The sequence below is a fragment of the Epinephelus moara genome, chromosome 5, assembly GCF_006386435.1.
Source record: "Epinephelus moara isolate mb chromosome 5, YSFRI_EMoa_1.0, whole genome shotgun sequence".
NCBI lineage: Eukaryota > Metazoa > Chordata > Actinopteri > Perciformes > Serranidae > Epinephelus > Epinephelus moara.
In genome coordinates, this window is record NC_065510.1 from 42,376,876 (window position 1) to 42,399,086 (window position 22,211).

Here is a 22,211-nt window from a genome sequence, read left to right on the forward strand (position 1 = left end):
AACATGTAAACTTTTGTTTTGCTTCAGAAAAGCAGCTCTGAAGAAAGCTTCTTGTTCCGCTCCGCTCGCCTCTCTCTCTCTCTCCGTCTCTCCGTCTCTGAGCACTCAGCAGCCACTCCCCCTCTCATGCACACGCTGCAGTCGCACACTGAAAATGAGTGACATGAAAGAGGGAGAGCTGGGGGCTGCGGGGTTGGATAACAAATCAAAAATTTTGCTCGGGGTTGGCCCACTTGACATGCTGCTGTGTTGTGCTATGGCCTATTTAAGTGCTGGAATTTGTTATTTACATGACAACGGCTGAACACAACACAGGCTCTGCTCCATTAGTGCCATGCTGCAGGTTTGGGCCGGGCTCGGTTATAATTGTCTCGTTCTCGGGTCGGGTTCAGTCAGGAAAATGCGGTGTGCTCACCTGTGTGTGTGTCTGTGTGTGTGTGTGTGTGTGTCATCTGGTGAAAATTCTTGTATTTTTTAATATTGCAATATATATTGCAAAAAAAACAATCGCAATGTCAGTTTTTTCCAATATCGTGCAGCCCTATAGGACAGTATATCAAGTGTGAAGGGAGGAGAGAGAGAGAGGGGACGACACGCAGTAAAGGGCTGCAGGTCAGAATTTAACCCGTGGCCCCAGCAGCAAGGACACAGCATTTGTACCTGCTCTACCCACTGGGCACCCCTGAAATTCCCACCTTGTCGAGGCAATATAAAAGGGGATAAAGTGAACATGATGACAACTGAGGGAAGAAGGGGGACGGCATTACTGGGGATTTCTGATCACTACTCTTTAGGGGACTGCTCTATGTGTGAGTAGGGGATGTATGTGAGAATGCATACAAAGCTGAGAGGAAAACAAAGACATATGAGAGGGAAGGACAACAAAGCTGTATGTGGGCTGTTTGTCGCCTACCATTCACACTGTATTGTATCAAAACTGTGACAGCAGAGTAGTCCTGTCTCACAAAAGGTAGAGTTACCATTTGGGTAAAAACACTCTTTTGGATGTTTTGCCTTTAGTAAGACTCAAAAAAGACATACCTATTCTTTCTATACATTTTACAAACTCAAGCTGAAATCGAGAAATCAGTCCTAAAAGAAAACCCCACATTAAAAGAAAAACATGGCAGCAAGCATACACAAACCAGAAAATACTGTCGCAGTATACTGTATAACGTCACATAGCTGCCGCACAGATTGAGTCACTTTCCACTGCTACACTGTAGCAGCATGGTTGCAATTTAAAATACAGGGTCATTGTCAGTGAAAGTATGTGCGTACACATTCATCTGTGTCTAGCAGAGCGAAGCAGGGTGGGGGAGGGGAGCTGTTGGGGCAGCATCTCGACCTTGCAGCAGGAATGAGGGTGAATGAGTGTCCTGGCGATCGCTGAATGAAATCAGCTCCAGAATTTTCTCATAGGCTTCCGGAGTCACGTGGTGCTGGTACAGTCCTTTATTAATGCTGTTTGAAGCAGCACGCAGAGAGATAAGCTGCCCTCCCCAATGCAGGCCATAACTCTTCATTGTTTTTGGCAAACAGCACCTCGCTGAGTAAGTGAATTAGACACTGCAGGCAAGCTCAGATTCATTCAGAAGAGTGGATGGAAATTCTCTGAATCACAAGAGACAGGTGCAATGCTGCGAAAAGCTAAAATCAGCAAACATTTCACTGGAGCAGGCACACTAAATTTCCTTTTTGATATTAAATATCCGATGAGGAGCTCTGTCTGAATAACTAGTATGAAGTGTAATCAGCTTTCATTCTACTTGTCTGTGCTTTCTGTTTTAGCAGACCACAGTGCCATGACAGAAAAGATTGTGTGAATAAAATGACCATATTTCTCTGTTCAGGCAAGGCCAACATGAAGGTGAATAAGTATAAGTTAATGCCTATAGACAGGAGACCATAAGGCGATATAAGCAACAGACAAGCCAGCAGCTCAGAGTTGGATTAAAACAACAGAGTAATGCTGCTGTGCCATAGAATTGGGTTGCAAAAGCCTTAACCAGACAGACCTGGCCATAAGTGGGTCAGGACATGGTGGGACAGGATGTCACCCTGGCAGGGTCACTCTGTGCTTAGCCAGGCTAGACAGAGACAAGGGAGACAGAAGGATGAGCCAAGTTCTGAAACAGTGGCTCGGCTGCAGACAAGGCACAAAACAATGTGTTGGCAGTTCAACACTTGGAAATACATGCGAGGGATGACCCACATATAGACAGTTAGAGCAGGAACAAGAAGCTCCAAGTAGTTCATGGTGCAAAAGAAGACAGGATTAGTGGACTGTACAGATCAGAGCTCCCAAGTGCAGCAGCAAAAATGTTCTCTACTCAAAACTCAAACCTGGTTACATGAGCTTAAAACAGCTGGATTTTATCTGTTATCTAACCAATGGACAGGCAAAACAGACAGGGATATGGATCTACTGGACGCATGCACTTCCTTGATTTACATGTTCTTATTTCCGTTTTGCATGATGGGAGCTCAGATTGACTTTAAAACATTTCCTTATGCCTTAATCACACAACTCGACCTCAGAGTTCCTTAACAAAAGCACCAAATCAGAGGCAAACCAACACTGGCTCAGCACTTTCAAATAGGTACTCAAGTGTTATGTGTTGAGTGATTAAAGACATGAACTGAAAGCTCAGATGCATCTCAGGCGCTCCCCAGATATACCTGAGAGCGGAAGACACATGTTAATAACAGAAACGCAGCGCTGTGTGTGTGTGTGTTTAAGAGGGAGAGAGAGAGACAGTGACAGAGAGAGGGAAGAAAAGGTGGAAGGTGGACTATTGCACAGTGTTTCTTAGATGCAATTATTTGCCTAATGCTGCTTTGTCACTATTTGACCACACATCACATGTCAGGGATTCCTCCTGGTGAAAGATCTTGTAGTGTTTGACCCCCCCTTAGTCATGTAATGTAAAAGCCACAATGACTTCACTACTACTGATTACACAACAGCAAGTTGTCTCATGTGAGCAGTACAGCAATCTGACAACTTGGAAAGTTGTGTAGTCAAATTAGCTTGACATGAAACTGTTTTTGAGAGACAGAACTTTAAGTGTAGATCAGAGCAGTATAAACATAAGACTTGCGACAAAATTCTAATGCAGAACTGGTATTTATGTGACCCATGAATTGACACAAAGCTAGTGGTGCAGTTAAACACAGTAACAGCACTTAAAAAATAAGGTACTTTCCAACTATCATAGGTGTCCATGTGATGAGGAGTCATTACAATCTGATAAGGCTGGCCAAGGTTTTTGTTCAAAAAATTAATTGTGTTCTGCTACTGGTCCTGTTTCTTTCACCAGCCAAAACACCTCATATACACAATAACTGAGCTGTGACAGAGCAGCTCATGCAACCTGGATTATAGGAAACAATCATTTTCAGTAATACACCAAGGGCTTCATTAATGAGCCTTTGGTAACAACTTGTTCTAGAGAACAACAACAGCTTCCAGTATGTCTGAGGAGACGGTGCGTGCAACACACCCTTCCAATCTTCGATGTCACCTGACTTCAACAGAGCACATAGGCCCCGCAGAAAGGGAAATGCTGAAATTCGAAGAATGTGAAGTTGCACGTATGTTACCCGAAGGCCACTGTATTGAGCAGAGCTCAGCCTAATAAGTGGCTAACACAGTCTGGGTCACTCTGCCTCTCCCTTTCATTCTCCTCTCTTTTGTCAATCCTCTAATGCTATTTCTGTTAGTTGATTTATTCCTGCTCTGTTTCCTTATCTTATAGCCAATTCCTTTGTTGTTCTCCAGACTAAACTTTACAACTGTAATGCTTTTGAGTTTTTCAGCATTTCAAGGTTTAACTAACTAAAGACACACATGCTTACATTTAGCATCTAAAGTATATGTATTTGTTTGTGGTGCTGCCACTGATAAAGAGGATTTAGTCACTAAGAAGGAAACATCCCCTTGTTGATGGTGCCAACAAGCCCAGCAGGCATTATACTAGCATGGCACATCCTGTCCTTTCCCCTATAGAAACTCTACTAGGGCAGGGGCAGAAGCAAAGCACTTTGTCCTTGTGGATTAGGCCCATACGTTACCATGGAGCAGGTTAGGCTACGACTCATTTAATTACCTCTCTCTGCAGCATGCATACTAATCTGGGAATTGAGGGACTTAAAATCAAGTTATTGTCTTTTAAACTCAACTATAACAGACAGCATCAAGTTAGCAGTCATTTACTATTCCAGGGTAAGCCCGTTTTTATATTCCCCTTGTGGCTACTGAAGTCATTCTTCATCTGTGGATGTGTTCCAGAGGCAACTGTCCCTTCATGCTCGAAACAACAGCAAGAGGGGTATTGTGTTGTGCATTTCACATTCTTATGTGACTCCCTGAGGATAGACTAGAGGCTCTGAGACTGGACTGCTGCGATAATAGCAGCAACACCACCGACTACATTTCCTGTTATTGAGATGCAGCAGTAAACTCAAGGGACCGCTGTAGCTGGTGGTGTTTTTTGTTTTTTTTAAATTGCTGCTGTACTTCCTTTATTCAGTGATACTCTACTTTAAGCCCTTCCAAAAGGAAAAAAAAACAATCAAGTTTGTCAAATGATACAAAGGCTATCAAGGTCAGTGTGATTTTGGCAAGCTCAAACAAACCCAGTCAGCTGTTGTTGGTACATAGCCACCGTCTCATCCTTTTAAGATCATCACCCCAGTTACCTGTATCTGCAAAGGAAGTTTAGGGTTTCCTATTGGGGTACATGCTGAGGGGACTGTGGAGTATGTTTCACTTTGGCACTATTCCAATCTAGTCAGTCCTTTCAGCTGGGCCCTAAAGTGACACGCAATCCTCAACATCAGGCTTCTCTGCAATATATCACTTAGTGAAACATTACAGCAGAATTTTTAATTAAGTGTCACATCTAGTCCTGTCAAGTTCAAATGTAAAGCCCTGAAGCACAAGCCGAAATCAAAACAGGTAAAGCAACACCACCCAATGACTCAAGATTGCTGACAGTTAGTTGTTGTTTTATTATTTCCATTTTGACGTACACATGGGTAACTTCATTCCTAAGAATAAACTTGATTGCCATTAAAGTAAATTCTAGTAATGTCATAATTGCTGAAGTTAAAAATACAGACTGCAGATCAGACAGACAGAGTGTCAACTCTGCCAAAAAGTTGTCAACATTTGGAATAGTGAGAATAACATGTTCAGAGTGGGGTACAGTAACCGCTGCAGAACAAAAACAGCTGAAGGGCATCTGAGATCCAAGCATGACTTATGCAAGAGTACGCTCCAGCCACAGCAGTGTGAGCCAGAGGTGGAAATACTTTGATAGCACCTGTCATGAGCAGTGTTGCTCCTCCAGGCTGAATCCCATCTAAACTAAAAGAATGCATTTAAAGGCTTTAACGAAGGAGTGTAGAGCCTTGGTCTTTACCCTCAGAAGAATAAATGAGTATTTCAAAGAACTGGCAGTATCCAAACAACAGAGTCAAGTGGAGAGAGAACACCAAATTCCTCAAAGCAAAATGTCAAATATAATCCCCCAACAGACAGAAGGCAGAAGCCATTACTGGCAAATATTTCAGAAGCCTCTGACAAAGGAATCGGAGGAAAGAATAACAAGGTTGAACTAAGCTATGACCTTATATAGTAATGTGCATATTATTGGGAACTATTCTACATAATTCTCAGGCCTGGCTGCATAATATGTACACCTTATACACACTGAAAATTGAAAGTAGTCTTGACATTAAAGGGGAACGCCCCCTACATTAAGAATCCCAATATGTTATTTCCATGGCCTTGGAAAGTGCAATCAGTATTTGTTAACATGAGCTACCCTCTCTCAAAGCCAGAAACCACAGAAGTAATGGTGCATTCCATTTGCACTTTAGTGTCGGAATTTCCAAGGCCCCAGTCAGAAATTTCAACTGGAACGCCCCCTGAAGTCAGATTTCCAACTCGGAAAGTCAAAAAAGCCTAACAAACCATGACCTCAAAATCCAAAATGGCTATTCCACACATCAACAGTAGTGAAAGCTGTAGTAATGTACTGTATATTAGCACTTCTGTCTTATTTGTGTCTCATATAAACAGTCATACACACGGTATTGTCCAACCTCTGTGGACATGTTGCTAAGGTGTTTGTATACACAAAATACAGCATAATGCATTGTGACCAACTAATATTGCTAACCTGGCTAGAGTTGTTATTGCTAACAACGTCTTGCTTTACCAACTTGTTATACTGGAACATGGTCAACTTGGGCGTGACAGAGTCATACCCAAGCATACGTCACAATCTCTGTCACTTTTTGAATTTTGATGAATTCATATTTAAGTGTTTATTTGTTACATTTTGTTTTAGAAAATTAGGAAAGCAATATTTAGGTCAAGCCTTATGTTGCCTTGTGCACTGGAGTGATACCAGCCACTTCCTCACAGTGATGCATACAGCTTACTATATTCATTAAAAACTGCTATCAGATCCGTGCTCTGTATCAGCAGATACCCAAAGCCCAGGTACTGGTATCGGAACTGAAAAGGCCTGATCGGTGCATCCCTAAAGAAGGTGATTATTTTTGACAGATTGGATGAGCAGTACACTTTGTAATGGTTTCCCACAAATGCAGGACGTTGTTACACTACTGTGGTGCAATGGTGACAGACCTGCTATAGAGGAAGTGAGAGGGGAGAGACTTCACTAGGTTTTTGATGAAAAGAACCAGCAAGTGTTGTGACGCACCATTAAGTCTGCTCTGCAGTGTCTGCAAAAACACTCACTGCATAGAAAAGTCACAAGAAAGGAAAAGAATCCAAATGCACAAAACTCAGCTTCAAACTGACTGAACTGAACATTTTAGACATTTAAATCAAAACTTCATTACAGACTCTGACCACATTGCTTGTGTCTTACCATCATATCATACAACACAAACGTTTTTTCTGTATCCCAACTTTTAACATCCACCTTACCCGTTGCTGCCCTAATTTAAATACACCCAGGGCTACTCAATTAGTTTTTGCAAAAAGTAAGCCTGTCACATTACAAAAAGCCCACAAGGTGGGTCATCTCCAGCTTACAAATCATATAGCTCTGCTTTGCCATCATTACTATTCCCCCCTTCGGCTGCATGCTTAGACCCAGGTGTAGGTACCAGCCCTCTATTTATAGCCATCTGTTTGCCCAGTGCTCAATCCAGCCTGTGCTAAGGAGATTTAGTCTTCCTGCATCCTCGCTCTTGCTGGTGTAGAAAGCTGATTTCCATTTAAAGAAAAACAGTCCATGTCCTGCACTTGGCGGGCTAAAAACACATGACAGTTCTTTAAAAGGAAGTCATTCACAACTTAAAGCATCTTTGATTAGTTTGACTGCTCGGCTGAAATTAACAGTTGTATAATCAGGCCAGGACTCTGCAGGCGTGCACTAACACCACATTACTGACAAACAGCAGCTGAGGTCAAAACATTGCTGAGTAAACCATCCATCCACTGTGACATTATAGTTCATGGTGTAGCATGTTATTATTTTCTCTTACATTGTAAAAAGAAAACTCATCTCAGTTAAAAGAAATATAGTGTCAAAATATGCAGAAAATCTATTCTCTCATTGTCTTCCAAAATTCAATCAAGCTGTTTTCTCATATGATAATATGGACAATGTTCACAGAACCAGGTCCAGACATTGTCGAAAGTTACCCTGTCACTGGAAATACTCGGTTTGGTTTAGGCGAGGGGTGGCGCCTGAGTAGAGCGTGAAGGAGGCAGGATGTGAAGGCGGATTACAACACAGTCCTGTTGACTGTTTTTGATTTGGTCATAAACAGAGTGTCTTGCTGTTCTTTGACTTTGTCTGACGATTTTGGCGTCTGCCCTTACCGACAGAAGTTGTCTCTCCAGTTAAGGCCCAGACACACCAAACTGATTTCAGAGAACTAGCAGCAACGAAAGCTGGCTGTTATGTCAAGTTGCATGTGAACACACCTCAAAGACTACAGCTGATGGCCAACCAGCACAACATTTTGCGCTGTGAGAGGAAATAAATCTCCACACCAGCAGACAGCGGTACTCTGTATTCGTCATTCAGAAAGGGAAACCAAAAGACAGTCTTGATGCTAGATAGACAGTTTGCACATGAACAACACAATCTAATGTTGAGAGAACAGAGTATATTTACCATGCACCACTGAACCATGACACAAACCATCAGGAAACATTTCTGCTTAAGTGCTCAATGGCTAAAGGAAAATAATCTGACCTTATGTAACAAGTTTGTTTTGGTCTCACTCCCTCTTGACTTTAGCTCTTTGTTTACTTTCATTACTTCCACTTCTCTTCTGAGCTCTGAGCTGTATTGCCAATCAGAGTGACTTCATTCACCGACAGGCTCCGCGTTGCAGACACCAATTCAACACGCTGGATCCACCAAAAAAAGTAGATAGGGGCCAGTGAGGGGCTATGGTGTGGGACACACTGCACTGACAAGGGCAACAGACTCTGACCGGCGGCCCAACATTGACCAACAGCTGACTGTTGGCTTGGTGTGTCAGGGGCTTTAGGCAATCTAGCTTCCATCTTTGTGTCAATGACCCTTCTTCTTCACCTGCAGATGTTCGTTTTCTTCTGGTTTTCCATTAAAAAATTTTTTTAAAAAGTCATCCACATGCCGAGTCACTTGCAGTTAAGTCTCCGAACACTACCCTACTCAATTCACACATGAGCTCAATCGGACATAGGAGCTGGCAAAGGACAGACTGTTTAATATCAAATCTAACCTATTCGTATGTTTGCATTCTCACATACAGCTCCTACAGGTAATGTATACATTATTTCGGATTTGCAGTGCATGTGCAAAAGGGGCTTCAGTTAGTGTTTTCTATTTGCTGGCTGCTGGAGCATTTAGCCAGTGAACTCTCCACCCATTCCCTGTCCAACAGCACTGGAGTAAAAGACTGATTATCAGCTTTGCATGGCAAACTATACAACTACCAACTAACTAACACAAGTTCCAAAATTCAGGGAGAGAAAGCATAGATGGCACTAGGAATGCCTCTGAGAAAGCATTTTAAAAAAGAGCAAAAAGAAAAGAGAGGGACGTGCAAATCCAGTCTCTCTCTCTGCCCTCAATATAGGATCTCATGCTTGAAACAACAACACGCAGCAAGGCAGACGCTAAAAGCCATGCAAGGCACTGAATTTTTTACACCAAATCTGAGGTGGAACCTCTGTTTGACAAAACAGCACAGCAGTGTCATATACTCAGATGCTGAGCGTAGAGCACCACAACAGTTCCACACCTCAGTGAACAATGAACAGATCTTAAACCTTGAGATGGCAGGAAGCCCAACAGAGTAGGGAACCCACGTGACATGTGTGCTGTGTGCCGCATAGGGATAACCTCTTGACTGACACAGTTATCATTCCGGCTAGATAATCACTCTCCTGTTTTAGGCTGCTGCTAGTGTTCACACTGCAAGCAACTCAGAGAGCCCCAAATCTGCATCTTTAATCTGAGATATTAGCTGTGAAGTTCATGTTGTCACTGCTTATCAGACGCCACTCTTGCCAGTGCAGCTCACCAACACCTAACTCGAACCAGGCATGGATTAGAATGGTGATGTGGGAACATAAAGTTAACTGCACACCATGCAGTTTTCCTTTAACAATACCATTTTGAATCCATGAGCCAAACACATGCAAGGTGTTTAATTCAATGACTACCTTCTGAGGGTGACCTCTGAAGTGCCCACGCGCAAGCATTACATAACTCTGCATCTATGGCATGCAATATTCATGTAGACAGAGTGGACTGCAAATACAGGTAAAGACACTTACCGCCATCACCAGCTCAAAGGGATGCTTATACACCCGCACAGGTGACTGGTACTTCTGCACCATGGTGGGGATTATAGTAACACCAACAACCTGAACAGAAATAAGAACAAATCAGACAGGAAAGGACAAGCTATGATCACATGCATTTGTGAAAGAAAGATAAGATGAGATGTAAGGCATCATTTCGTTCACTGCTGGCATCTTCACAATAACTGTGTGCTGACTGAGTGCCAAAAATTCAGCATTATAGCTGCATCTGGCTCTACAACTGGTGACTCAGCGTGTAATTAAGTAAAGGTGTGTTTTAGCTTACTGCTTGAATGATGCCATGTGCTTGTGTGTACTTGCTTTTGTGTGTTGGCAAGCAGCCCTAAGAAAAAGAAAACCATGTAGTGATGGGCTGCAGAAGGGAGCTCTCCTGAACCGTGACCAAGATGTCACTGATCAATGGATGCAGCATGTCCCACTCATTTATCAAACAGAGACTGTACCACCGCAATGGATTTATGCTGCAAACTACTGGGATTATGACCAAGCTAGGTCCATCTACTGCCTCCTCAGAAGCTTGGGTCACATCTACACCACCATCACAACAACAACAACAACAACAGCACTCTACATAATGATAAAAAAGACAGGTGCTGCTCATTCTTTATAATGTTAACAGCACATCCCACATGCTGGAGAATTTAGGAAGAATGAGACTGAGAGTAAAAACAATATAAAAAATATTGTTTAAAATAAATATTCTAGTCACTTGAACATTATAGCTAAAAGTCCAATGCACATATGCTTCACTGACAACTAAACAGACTGGTGTAAAGACAAATATTCTGCTTACTCCAGGCAGTTTAAAGGAAGTGCAAAGTGTGGCTTGAACTTCATGTTCTGTGTTGTTCAGCATGCTGATACATGTCTGTAACTCCTGCAATGCAGTGATGGGAACATGGCTGCGAGCAGGGGTGTGAGCTTAAGCCCCAGCACTTCTTACAGAAGGATCAGGGCAGGGAGACTAATAATAACCAGGCTGGTACTAACTGAATATAAACCTCAGCGGTCATCTACGTCTAACAGTTGCTACAGCAATACATAATTACCGTCATGCTTCAGGATCTGTCAGCAACTTCAAAGACACGTCAAAACAAGACAATTACTGAGGTGTTCATTAAGAGATTTCAAGTGACACACAGTCAAACACGTAAACAGGAATCGGCTGTATCGTTAACAGTTGTATCCCAAACACACCTGAAATAAACAAAGGTTAAATATCCACACATTGTGATTTTAGCTAAAAATGAAAAATGAAACTCAGGCGCCTATACTGCTTTTTAACACAGCCACCTTGATAATGGTTAACAACATTTGCCACGCCGACTTGTTAACGTTAGCTTACATAACCAGTGCTAGCTAATTGAGACTAGCCCGCAAGCTAGCGCTAACTTATCTTAAATCGCTGTCAACTTGACACACACATCTCATGAATGGTGCTTACCGCTGATTTAAAAAACTGGAGAAATCTGGGCTGGTTTAGTCTGGTTAGTCGTTGTTTCTTCTGAAAGGGCTTTCCGAGCAAACTCTTGCCATTCCCCTCCTCGGCTCTTCACTTCGCCGGGTCTGGGTGATGAGAATAAGCCAGAAGCTAACGGTGGTTAGCTTTACTGTGCTAGCTGGCCATGTAGCCGGAGTAAGTAGCTAGGAAGCTAACCCTGGGACAAGTCCTCCTCACAGCCCGACACTGACGGGCATAGTAAAAGCGATAGACTAAATATCCTCAACAGTCCCGTGTTGATATACGGCTGTGTCTATGAAGTGTCGGCAGGAGGACAGTATGTCTCTCGGTCCTCTCCTCCTCTCTCGATACCGTCGCTCCTCCCCGTTTTCTGAGCTCAGTTTTTTTCCAGCTCTCAGAGCAACTGTGTCGCTCTCAGCTGACTACACTTGCTCAAGGGACGGATACCAGAGGACAGACGCCGATGTTCCAAGCAAGTCGTCAAAATTAAATGTAACCTACTCCGCAAGTCACGGCGTTATTATTTTATTGCAGAGAGTTTGCTGATTTGCGCTATAGTGATAACTGATGTGCACAATGTATTTGTAGTTTAGTTTCATTTCGCAACCAAGATTAATCAAGATTAATATCAGGTTTTCAGACCACAGATGCATGCATGGACTAGGCCTACATCTTTACTGTCATCAAGGGGACATTATTGAGAGTGACATTGAACTATACAGAATACACACCACAACATATCAGGCTACTTCGAGCTTTAGCAGGTGGGAGATTACTAAGAGTTAGAGTTTATATATTTTGAAGTGGGGTTGTATGGGGTAGGCTACTTATCTTATTTTGTTTGTGTTATTGTATGATTTTGTATTTAAAAGGCTGAGTTTGGATTCACTAAAGTCATACAATAACACAAACAAACCATTGATCAAGGCAGTGGTAGACCAGCAGCTCCTGCCATCAGTGAGCTAAAATGGCTGTTTTTGTCAGTGGAGTCTGGTGGCTTTGACAAAAGCATAGATGGGAAACTATAAAGACGTTAAGTGCTTTCCTGTCAGAACGGGCTGTTGATGGAGAGGTAAAGCAATGAAAATATTTTACATATAGCGTGCACTTAAACTGGTATTAGTTTTTTTTTAGGTGGGACTTGTTTTAGGTGGCCCAAATACCTTTTTGTGGCTGAGCCCTCCACAGCAATTCATTGCTTAGCTTCTGCGACAGACTCTTGCCTGCTTCTCCAAACTGGGGACTGACATCTACTGTGGGTAACACACTGGCTATGGATAAGTACCCCATACAATTCACACTTCAAAAAATCTAAACTATCCCTTTAAGTTATTTACTTTAAGGGGCATTCCAGCGACTTAGTCTTGTGCTTTCATAAAGTTGGGAGACTTGCAAGAGAAACCATTTTAAAAAAGAATGGTCCAAATAGAAGCACCAGAGGCTAAGATATTAGGAATTGAAGCTTCTCATACAGGGCAAGCTTCAAAAAAGCCAAATCTAACATTTCCCATGTTGCAACCAGCTTTTGTTAGACAATCCCTGCTTTATAGATGCCCTCGTCTTAAAATCTACACACCTGCAATTTGTAACTCAGGTTTCTGTTAAAAAAATTAGCTGTGTCCAAATCTAAATGACTGGCAAACATATGTAAATGTGTAAAATCAGTGTAAATTTTACTTTAATCACAGATAAGATTATGTTAAGTAATGGTGACACCAAAGTCTCTTTTCTTCAGCTGTTTAGAATGATAGAAAGTGGTGTGTCTTTTCCGGGGGAGTGTCTTTGGTTTCATCTACCCTCAAAAGTGTGTGATCTTGGCAAGACGTCAAACCCCCAAACACACTTGTGTAAATGGAGACAGTGTGAGCCATTTTACACCACAGGTAATCAATGCTGATGCTGGAACCTGACAGTTACTGTGTTGCTGACATGTAAAACGAGCTTTGTAAACAAGTGCTGATCCTATATATGAACCAGCTCGTTTTCACACCTGAAACCCAAGACCTCTGCCGTTGTTCAAATTTAAACCATAGCTAACGGTGAAAAGTTACATTGAAAGTATTTCCATGGTGTGATAATAACTGTCACAAATAAAAATAAAAGATTAAAAGGAATTAAGTGAAAACCCCTTCTGTATTTGATTAACAATCAAGGACAGAAATACTTAGATTTGCATGTACAAACTTATTTTGCTGTGTGTTTCATATACAAGGGTTGCACAACTCTGTCTGGACTTGTGTGGCCTGTAAGCTTCTGTTTAGTTCTCAGAGTTAAATACACTCACATCCTAATTATGTAAGAGGTTTAGCAGCGATGGCAGTGGATGATAGCAGTAAGGCGATTGTGTCTCAAAGGCCAGGTTAGCTGAGTTCGCACAGCCACCACACCAAATGTTAAACAACAGCAGTTACATTAACAAGTTATTGTATGGTCACGTAATGTCTGGCTGGAGTGTGTGTTTAAAGAGTATGTGATGTATTGAGAATCCATCAATCAAGGTCACTGCAAAAGGTCATCAAGTTGCGTGTTGGTCAGTGGTTCATGTCAACATTTGTAATCATTAAGTGGGGTGTACAGAAGCCTCAGTGGGCTGAAAGAAAAAACTATAATGTGACACCGCGGATTCATATACAGCTTGGTATTCATTACCTGCACTCTCAACAATCCAATAAAGGCAAAAAAACAGGGAAATAATCTTATATTATTATATATCATCAAGGGAAGCATGTGTGACTGATTTCTCTGCCATCTCTCTTTCTGGAAGACTTGTCTTTGGTGTGCTTGTGCTTTGGAAATATCAATATGTAAGTCGAGGCCTACTGGGGGGGTTCAAAAGTATAGAAAATTATGCATAGATTAATTACAGATACAGTCTGTGGTAAATTGTGATAACGTACTCTGGATCAACCACTCAAGAGCAGACAACAGAAATACTGTGTTTATATGGGGAAAGAAATGATACTATATTACTTGCGAGGATTTAACATGGATATGCAGCGCCCTCTACTGGTGAATTGCTGCACTTACAACAAATTGCAATTACTAAGCCTTAAAAGGTAACAGGTTTAATTTGACAAGCTGATGTTTTATTGACAGCATATACTCCTTATATTTCCATTTTCTCTCCACATCTGTAGTAGGACACATCACATTGTACCCACCTGCACCTTGTATTATCCAAAACAAAAGGCATTCTGCTGTTCTTTGCAGCTGGGAGGCCTCACCTTTTTCACTATCACAACAAACTGGAGCCGATACGTTTCTGTGTAATGAAGCTGTGGCAGGAAGACTCTCAGCCTACTTTGTCATCACACTGATGTTTCAACTCTCAACTACTATCCAGTGATGTCTGTGCGCAAGCTTTTTATTCATCCAGTGATCATCCGGAAACCACATTACCTGTTTTGTCTCTCTCTCTCTCTCCGCTGTATTGTCAGTGTCAAGACCCTGTCTAAGGCTCCGTAACTCGATCTCAGATTGGCTGCTGTTTAAAGAACTCTACATCTATAGACAGTGGAGGACTCAGGCTGTCTGAGGGGCAGGGGCAAAAACAAAAAAAAAGTTAAAAAGTGCACCAGCTACATGCGACAGGGTAAAAGTGCATAGAATGTTTTCCAGCATTGTCGGGCAACCAAAATGGCACTGCATCATATTTTCTCAATTTTAGGGCAGTGGAGGGCATTACATCACATTATCTCCATTCAAGGACACCCATTAGAGGCACTCTCTAGAGGGCACTTTACTACACTTTCTTTACTGGAAGGGTGCCCTAGGGGGCACTGCATCATGTTTTCTTGATTTAAGGGCACCCATTAGTGCTCTCCATCTATTTTTTTTTTTTCCACTGGATGGGCACCGTGGAGGACACATTATCATGTTTTATTTCATCATGCCATATAAACCAATTTATGTTTTTGGCCATGCTAGTTGTGTGGCTCTACACAATGTTGGTTGGTCCACCAGACCTGGAGCCACACCACCGCACAAGTAAAAATGCTCACAACAGCTTAGGCTATGTGCACAACCATATATCTCGCTTTACTTCTGCGGTGGTGTCTGTGTCACTGTGCAGTTACACTTCCAAAATGCTAGATGGCGGTGGAGGTTTCTGCTAAGTGCTGTGAAGTTTAGTTGATTCAAAACACACATTAAACACACATTGAATATGGCTTAATAGAGACAATCTCAAACACAAGTACACGAATTGGCTTCACGCAGCACTGACAGACAGACACTTGTCTTTATCTGGACACATTTCCCACACAAATACAACATGCTAACATTATTAGCAAAAGCCTATGGCATTTTACATTGTATAAATTAGCCTAGCAACTAGCGATCTTTCCCTCTTCTCATATAAAACCAGTGACAACAGCAACATGTAACAAAGGTAACGGCACACTATTTGGCTCCATTACAACTCACAGGATTCACTGACGTAACAACTGTCTTATACTAAACACGTTTTCCAAACAAATACAGCATGCTAACATTATTAGCACAAGCCTATGGCATTTTAGCACAAGCCTATGGCATTTTACATTGTATAAATTAGCCTAGCAACTACAGATTTCTCCCTCTCCTCATATAAATCCAGGGACAACAGCAACATTTAACAAAGGTAATGGCACACAATTTAGCTCCATTACAACTCACAAGATTCACCTTATACTAAACATGTTTTCCAAACAAATACAGCATGCTAACGTAATTAGCACAAGCCTATGGCATTTTACATTGTATAAATTAGCCTAGCAACTACAGATTTTTCCCTCTTCTCATATAAAACCAGGGACAACAGCAACATGTAACAAAGGTAACGGCACACAATTTGGCTCTGTTACAACTCACAACTTTCACCGACAAAACAACTGTCATAGCTACTAAACACGTTTTCCAAACAAATACAACATGTTAACATTATTAGCACAAGCCTATGGCATTTTACATTGTATAAATTAGCCTAGCAACTACAGATTTTTCCCTCTTCTCATATAAAACCAGGGACAACAGCAACATGTAACAAAGGTAACCGCACACTATTTGGCTCCGTTACAACTCACAACTTTCACCGACAAAACAACTCGCATAGCTACTAAACACGTTTTCCAAACAAATACAGCATGCTAACATTATTAGCACAAGCCTATGGCATTTTACATTGTATAAATTAGCCTAGCAACTACAGATTTCTCCCTCTCCTCTTATAAATCCAGAGATAACAGCAACATTTAACAAAGGTAATGGCACACAATTTGGCTCCATTACAACTCACAAGATTCACCTTATACTAAACATGTTTTCCAAACAAATACAGCATGCTAACGTAATTAGCACAAGCCTATGGCATTTTACATTGTATAAATTTGCCTAGCGTCTAGCGATCTTTTCCTCTTCTCATATAAAACCAGGGACAACAGCAACATGTAACAAAGGTAACGGCACATAATTTGACTCCATTACAACTTTCACCGACAAAACAACTGTCACACTAAACACGTTTTCTAAACAAATACAACACGCTAAGGTTATTAGTATTAGTAATAAGGTATTGTATAAATTAGCCTAGCGACGAGCGGAGATTTCCTCTGCTCATATGAAGCCAGGATAAATCCGTATAAATTCCTAACGGATAAATCACACACACAAGACGTATAATGCTATTTTAGTGGAGATAAATCACACACACAAGACGTATAATGCTATTTTAGTGGAGGCTTTACTGTCTTCACAATTAATTGTTTCTTATCTGTGAAATACAAGTAAATACAAGCTTTGTTTCCACTGAGGGAAATGGTGACAGTATACAGAAACAGACAAGAGGTCTGCGTCACCGCAACGCTAGGTGCACGTCAGTCTACGGCGTTAGGTTACGGTGTAGGCTATAAATTAGTTTTAAAACGGCTTTCACACAGAGCGCGATTTTCGCCGCGCCCACCGCAGGGTAGGGCGCAGAGCAAGCGGAGAGCAAGGACACATATTTGGCGCAAGTTGCAAAGCGACCGAAAAGTATTCCGGTTCCGGTCTGGCGCCCCGGATTTCATCATGTATCTGTCCCTGCTTCAATGAAAAGCCCTGGCTTTAGTTCTTCTTCTTCTAAGGAGGAGGAGGAGGCGAGCAGCAGCAGCAAGAAGGGTATGGGTCCATGAAATCCTCATGGCAAGACACTTTTCTTGAGTTAAAGACTGATGCTAGAACTGGCTCATTTTGAGACCGCCGTTTTTGATTATCTGAGATAAATACCATATCGACAGTAGAACGACTACTGTACAAGGTTGTACAGTGCCATACTAGGCTTCCAACCACTAAAACATTCAGTACACAAGTCAAATAATTTCACAACTTCTTGTTTCATAGTTATTTGAATATTCTATTTTGGGATAATATAATAGGCTACTATTTATAGATAATATAGATAATAAATAAACAGAACACAGGTAATATAATACAATGTCTTTGTATTTTGGGAGGAAACCGGAGTACCTGGAGAAAACCCATGCTGACGCGGGGAGAACGTGCAAGCTGCGCACAGTAAGCTGGAACCAGTAGCCCTCTTGCCTAACAGCAAGATTGCTACTGGTTCGAGCCCTACTGTGTGCAGCGCTGGAACCAGTAGCCCTCTCACTGTTAGGCAAGAGGGCTACTGGTTCAAGCGCCGCGCACAGAAGGGTTAGAACCAGTAGCCCTCTTGCCTAACAGTGAGAGGGCTACTGGTTCCAGCACGGCGCACAGTACGGCTGGAACCAGTAGCCCTCTTGCCTAACAGCGAGAGGGCTACTGGTTCGAGCCCTACTGTGCGCAGCACTCGAACCAGTAGCTCGAACCCCGTGTCAGCTTGCATGTTCTCCCCATGTAGCTGCCTAACAGCAAGAGGGCTCAGCAAGAGGGCTCTCTCATTTTGTTGCCAGCAATGAACTTCTGCCCGCAGATCATCAATCTCTGTCTGTTGTTTTTCTAAGTCAAAGTTTTGACGCGTTATCCTGCTTTGCATACTACGCATTTGCGCCTGTGCATTCTTCAGTTTGTCCTGCAGGGTCAGTTTCTCCCTCTCTAGCTCTCTGAAATAGGTATCACCTCTGTCCCTCATTTCACTTAACTTCAGCTGAAGTGACCTGTTTTGTAACTTCAGCGTTTCCTGCACCCTGTCTGTCTCAGCCCTGGCTGTCTGGACTTGTTCCTGGAGGTCTTGCACATATGTGTCCAGGTCTTCGATCTGATAATTGAGAAGTCTTTCATTGTTCTTATATTCCTGCAGTGATTGTCTCAACTTTTCAATCTCTGACACGTAGCGGCAATGTGATGTTTCCACCTCAGGACAACACTGATCAGCGTGGACCTTATCCTGAGACATCTTGTTAATGCTAGGTGTTTTCTCAGATATGGCAGCAGTTAAATCCTTCAGTCCTTTCCCAGAAATGGCGCGGGTGAAACCTGTCTCTGTCCCAGGAATGAGGGTGTATTTATACACTTTTCAGAGTTGTAATGTGATGTCATTCGTGACGTATGATAACTTCAAATAATTTCAAAATAAAACACCCCGTTTGACAAATGCGATGTGTATATATGTGTGTGTGTTTAGTGGTATCTAAACATACCGCAAGAGAGATGAACACACACACACACACACACACACACACACACACACACACACACAAAAGAAAGACAGAGACAGAGACAGAGTGGGCCGGCTATAGGGGGTGGGGGTTGGGGCACACACACGCAAACAGAGAGAGATACCCATGATGGAAAAACAGCCCCAAATGTGACGGAGACAACAGCTGGGAGCAGAAGCGCTTGTCGACCAGCGTGGAGAAATGCACGTCTGATGTGAACGGGCTCGCATGAGAATTTCGGTGCGCTGCGCTTCGCTGGCAGTGTGGCCCTAGGTAGGCACCAGCCCCTAGACGCTGGGAAGGCGCCTTCTAGGCGTTAAGGCCTGCTACACTTAGTTTACTCCAAAAGGGAAATTTTGTTAACTTTATTATTTCCAGAGGGGAACTGTAGTTTGTTTTGTTAAAATAAGAGATAAACTTGTTTTGAATAATTGTTTTATCACTTTTTTTTTCTAAGAAGGGGAGCCCTAGGCATAAGTGTTGTCTTTTCCTGGTTTTTAAGACTGCATTACAGTAAAGTGATGTAATTTTATGAACTTTTATGAACTTAACTTCATCAAAAATGTCATTGTGTAAATATTTTGTAAAAACACCAATAGTCATCCCTACAATAGTGTCTCATTATAAATATCAAGGTATTTGGTATAAAAAATATTGTGATATTTGATTTTGGCCAGCCATAGCCTTTTGTCATATTACGTTATAGCCTACAGTGTCACAAGAAATGAAGACAGTATCAAGTCTATTTAAAAAAGTGATAAAAAAAAAGATTGCTTTAAATCGTAATTTCATCAATGCATCCACATTAAAAAATTCAAGGACAGTAAATTGAATGTTAACTTACAGAGATCATACAGTTGTGCACACACACAACTCTCTGCAGCTGGCTATTTCTCATCCTGGTTGTAAACTAACGTAATATGTTTCCATTACTTTCAGATTCTACATCATAGGGCCAAATCAACAAAGTGGATCACGTCTTGTATGGACAACCTCTCAATTTAGTGATGATGATGTCTATTAACTAAGCCATCGTTTTCTGTTACTGTAACTACATCTTGATCTTGTTCTTTTATTTTTCTTTTCTAGGTAGAATATGTGAATGGGCGTGTAGGAATGTAAGGTGTGTGGAAAATCAGTAGTAAACATTGCAAGCTAAAACATGGCATGGTCCCTAGAATACATCAAGTGAAAGATGTCGAGTCCTGTCCACCTGAGAGTCGTGTGGTGAAGATGACGCCAGAAAACTTACTGTCATGTCAGGGATGCCAGTGTCTGTGGATCTGTGGTTTTTGGACTTAACAGCAGTTCAGGCTCCAATACAAGGACGCAGACTTTGCCAATGAATATGGGTCAGTGACAAATAAAGGTTGGCAAGATGAGCAATTCAGAAATATCTTCAAAAATAGTTTTCAAAGCATGCATCAGATTTGTTAAAATGTACATTCTGTGTTTTTGTTGGTTTTATGTCATTTGAAATGACATTTGCACCATTTTTTATGAAAAGTAAGACTGAATGCTCCTGAAAATGTCAGATGGTTTAACCACGAAAGAATGATAAATATTAAATATTTTATCCACCTACAGTAGATTTAAGTGTACTTATAAAAAAAATCTTTATTTCAAAAGCATTAAATACAAATAAGATATTTTTGGAGTATTTCTATATTTAAATTGGCAATACTGAGCAGGACATTTCCTGAAAACACCCCTTTTTTTTTCTAAATAACGCTTGACAAATTATTTAAAATTTGTTAAAAAACACAGTGTTGCACTGCAAAAGTGGATTACATTTATTCCACATTTTACTCCACATTTATTTTCCTGTACACCAAATGACACTGGGTTGTCTCAATTGGTGTAACTGGTATTTTTCATAAAAATATGATACACTGCCTGACCATGTTCCTTCTACAGTCAAACAGATGTTTGGTGAAGAAATTGACACTGAAAATCAAATATGACAGTCAACAAGGTTAAGTGAACTTGTGTTTTTTCATGTTATTTAAGTTCAGAAAAAAGAAAATCTGACAACAGTGAGCTAATTTCTTCTACTGTAAATTATTTGCTGAAAAAAACATTTTGCAATCATGTTTCATTTTAAAATGTAACTCATGTTTTGTGTCACCTGACAACAACTCATAAGGGTGAACTGGTCTACTATTGTCAATACGGTTGATAAAAATTTGATGAGAGAGGAAGTTCAGAAAAATCTGACAACAATTAACTAATTTCTTCTACTGTAAATTCTTTGCTAACAACAATCATTTAATTTTAAAATTTAACTCATGTTTCATGTTTTGTGTTTTAAATTCTGATAAGGGAAAAAGTCACCTGACAACAACAACTCGTAAGGACGTATTTGGCCCTTGCTGCAGCATTAGCATTCATTAGCATTCATTTGCATTAGCACTCTACGACGGGCCACTTTTTTTTTTGTTTTTCTGTTTTTTTTTATTTGCACACAAGAAAAAGAGTATAGGATGTCAATAAGAAGAAACAGAATACATACAGTATTGACACATATAAAAAACGATGACTTAAAAGAGAAAAAAAAGTGTGCGGGAGGAGCCAAAAGAAAACACTCAGGGCTTGTCAGGTGGCCCTCCTAGAAACTGGCATCTAATGGGGAAAATTGATTTTATTTATTTAGTTTGATTACTTTAGTTTTCTATGAATGTATCATGTATTAGTAATGAAATAGCAGAAATGTAAATAATTGTATTTTACAGACAGAAATTTTAATGTTTGAGTAACATTTCTACTTTCAATGAATTATTGGATTTTTAGGTATTTTAAAGCTACTGTACAAGATCAAAAGTAGTTTTTTTTTATAATACATCTTTAATTAGCATCATAAACTACTGATAAAAATTACTATCATAAACTGCTTATATTTGACATAATTGCCTATAACAGAAAGGCTCTTAATAGGAGTCAAATGGTGTAACCGGTTACACTATTTGACATTTAATTTTAAAATCAAATTTGACAGGCATTACCATGGACACCTGTGTAAGCACATGGCCTTGGTCTCAAGATTTCAAACATAATTTTTAAAGTAAATATTCATTTTAATGATTTTTATGAATTATTAATGTTTTTCTAGGGTCATACCATTTGACATGTACACTTACCAAACCTGACCAGAGTCTAAAAATGTTAATTTATTATCAATTTTAAGAGATTCTAACCTTGTCATGCAGCAGTTGTGATCATCAGAGGTCCTTCTCTGTAACACCATTTCCTGTCACATGGC

At 40.9% G+C, this 22,211-nt stretch overlaps 1 protein-coding gene across 1 annotated transcript in view; it reads right to left on the minus strand.

Annotated features, from left to right (window-relative positions):
- The window catches only part of si:dkey-237i9.1 (SEC14-like protein 1), a 46,888-nt gene extending 35,199 nt beyond the window's left edge, over window positions 1-11,689 (minus strand). Inside the window, exons 1-2 of the mRNA XM_050043606.1 lie at window positions 11,322-11,689; window positions 9,830-9,919 (exon numbers count right to left, since the gene is read on the minus strand). Coding sequence (XP_049899563.1) covers window positions 9,830-9,892 — 63 coding nt within the window. The 5' untranslated portion in view covers window positions 9,893-9,919; window positions 11,322-11,689. The remainder of the gene's footprint in view (window positions 1-9,829; window positions 9,920-11,321) is intronic.
- Between the last annotated feature and the right edge of the window lie 10,522 nt (window positions 11,690-22,211).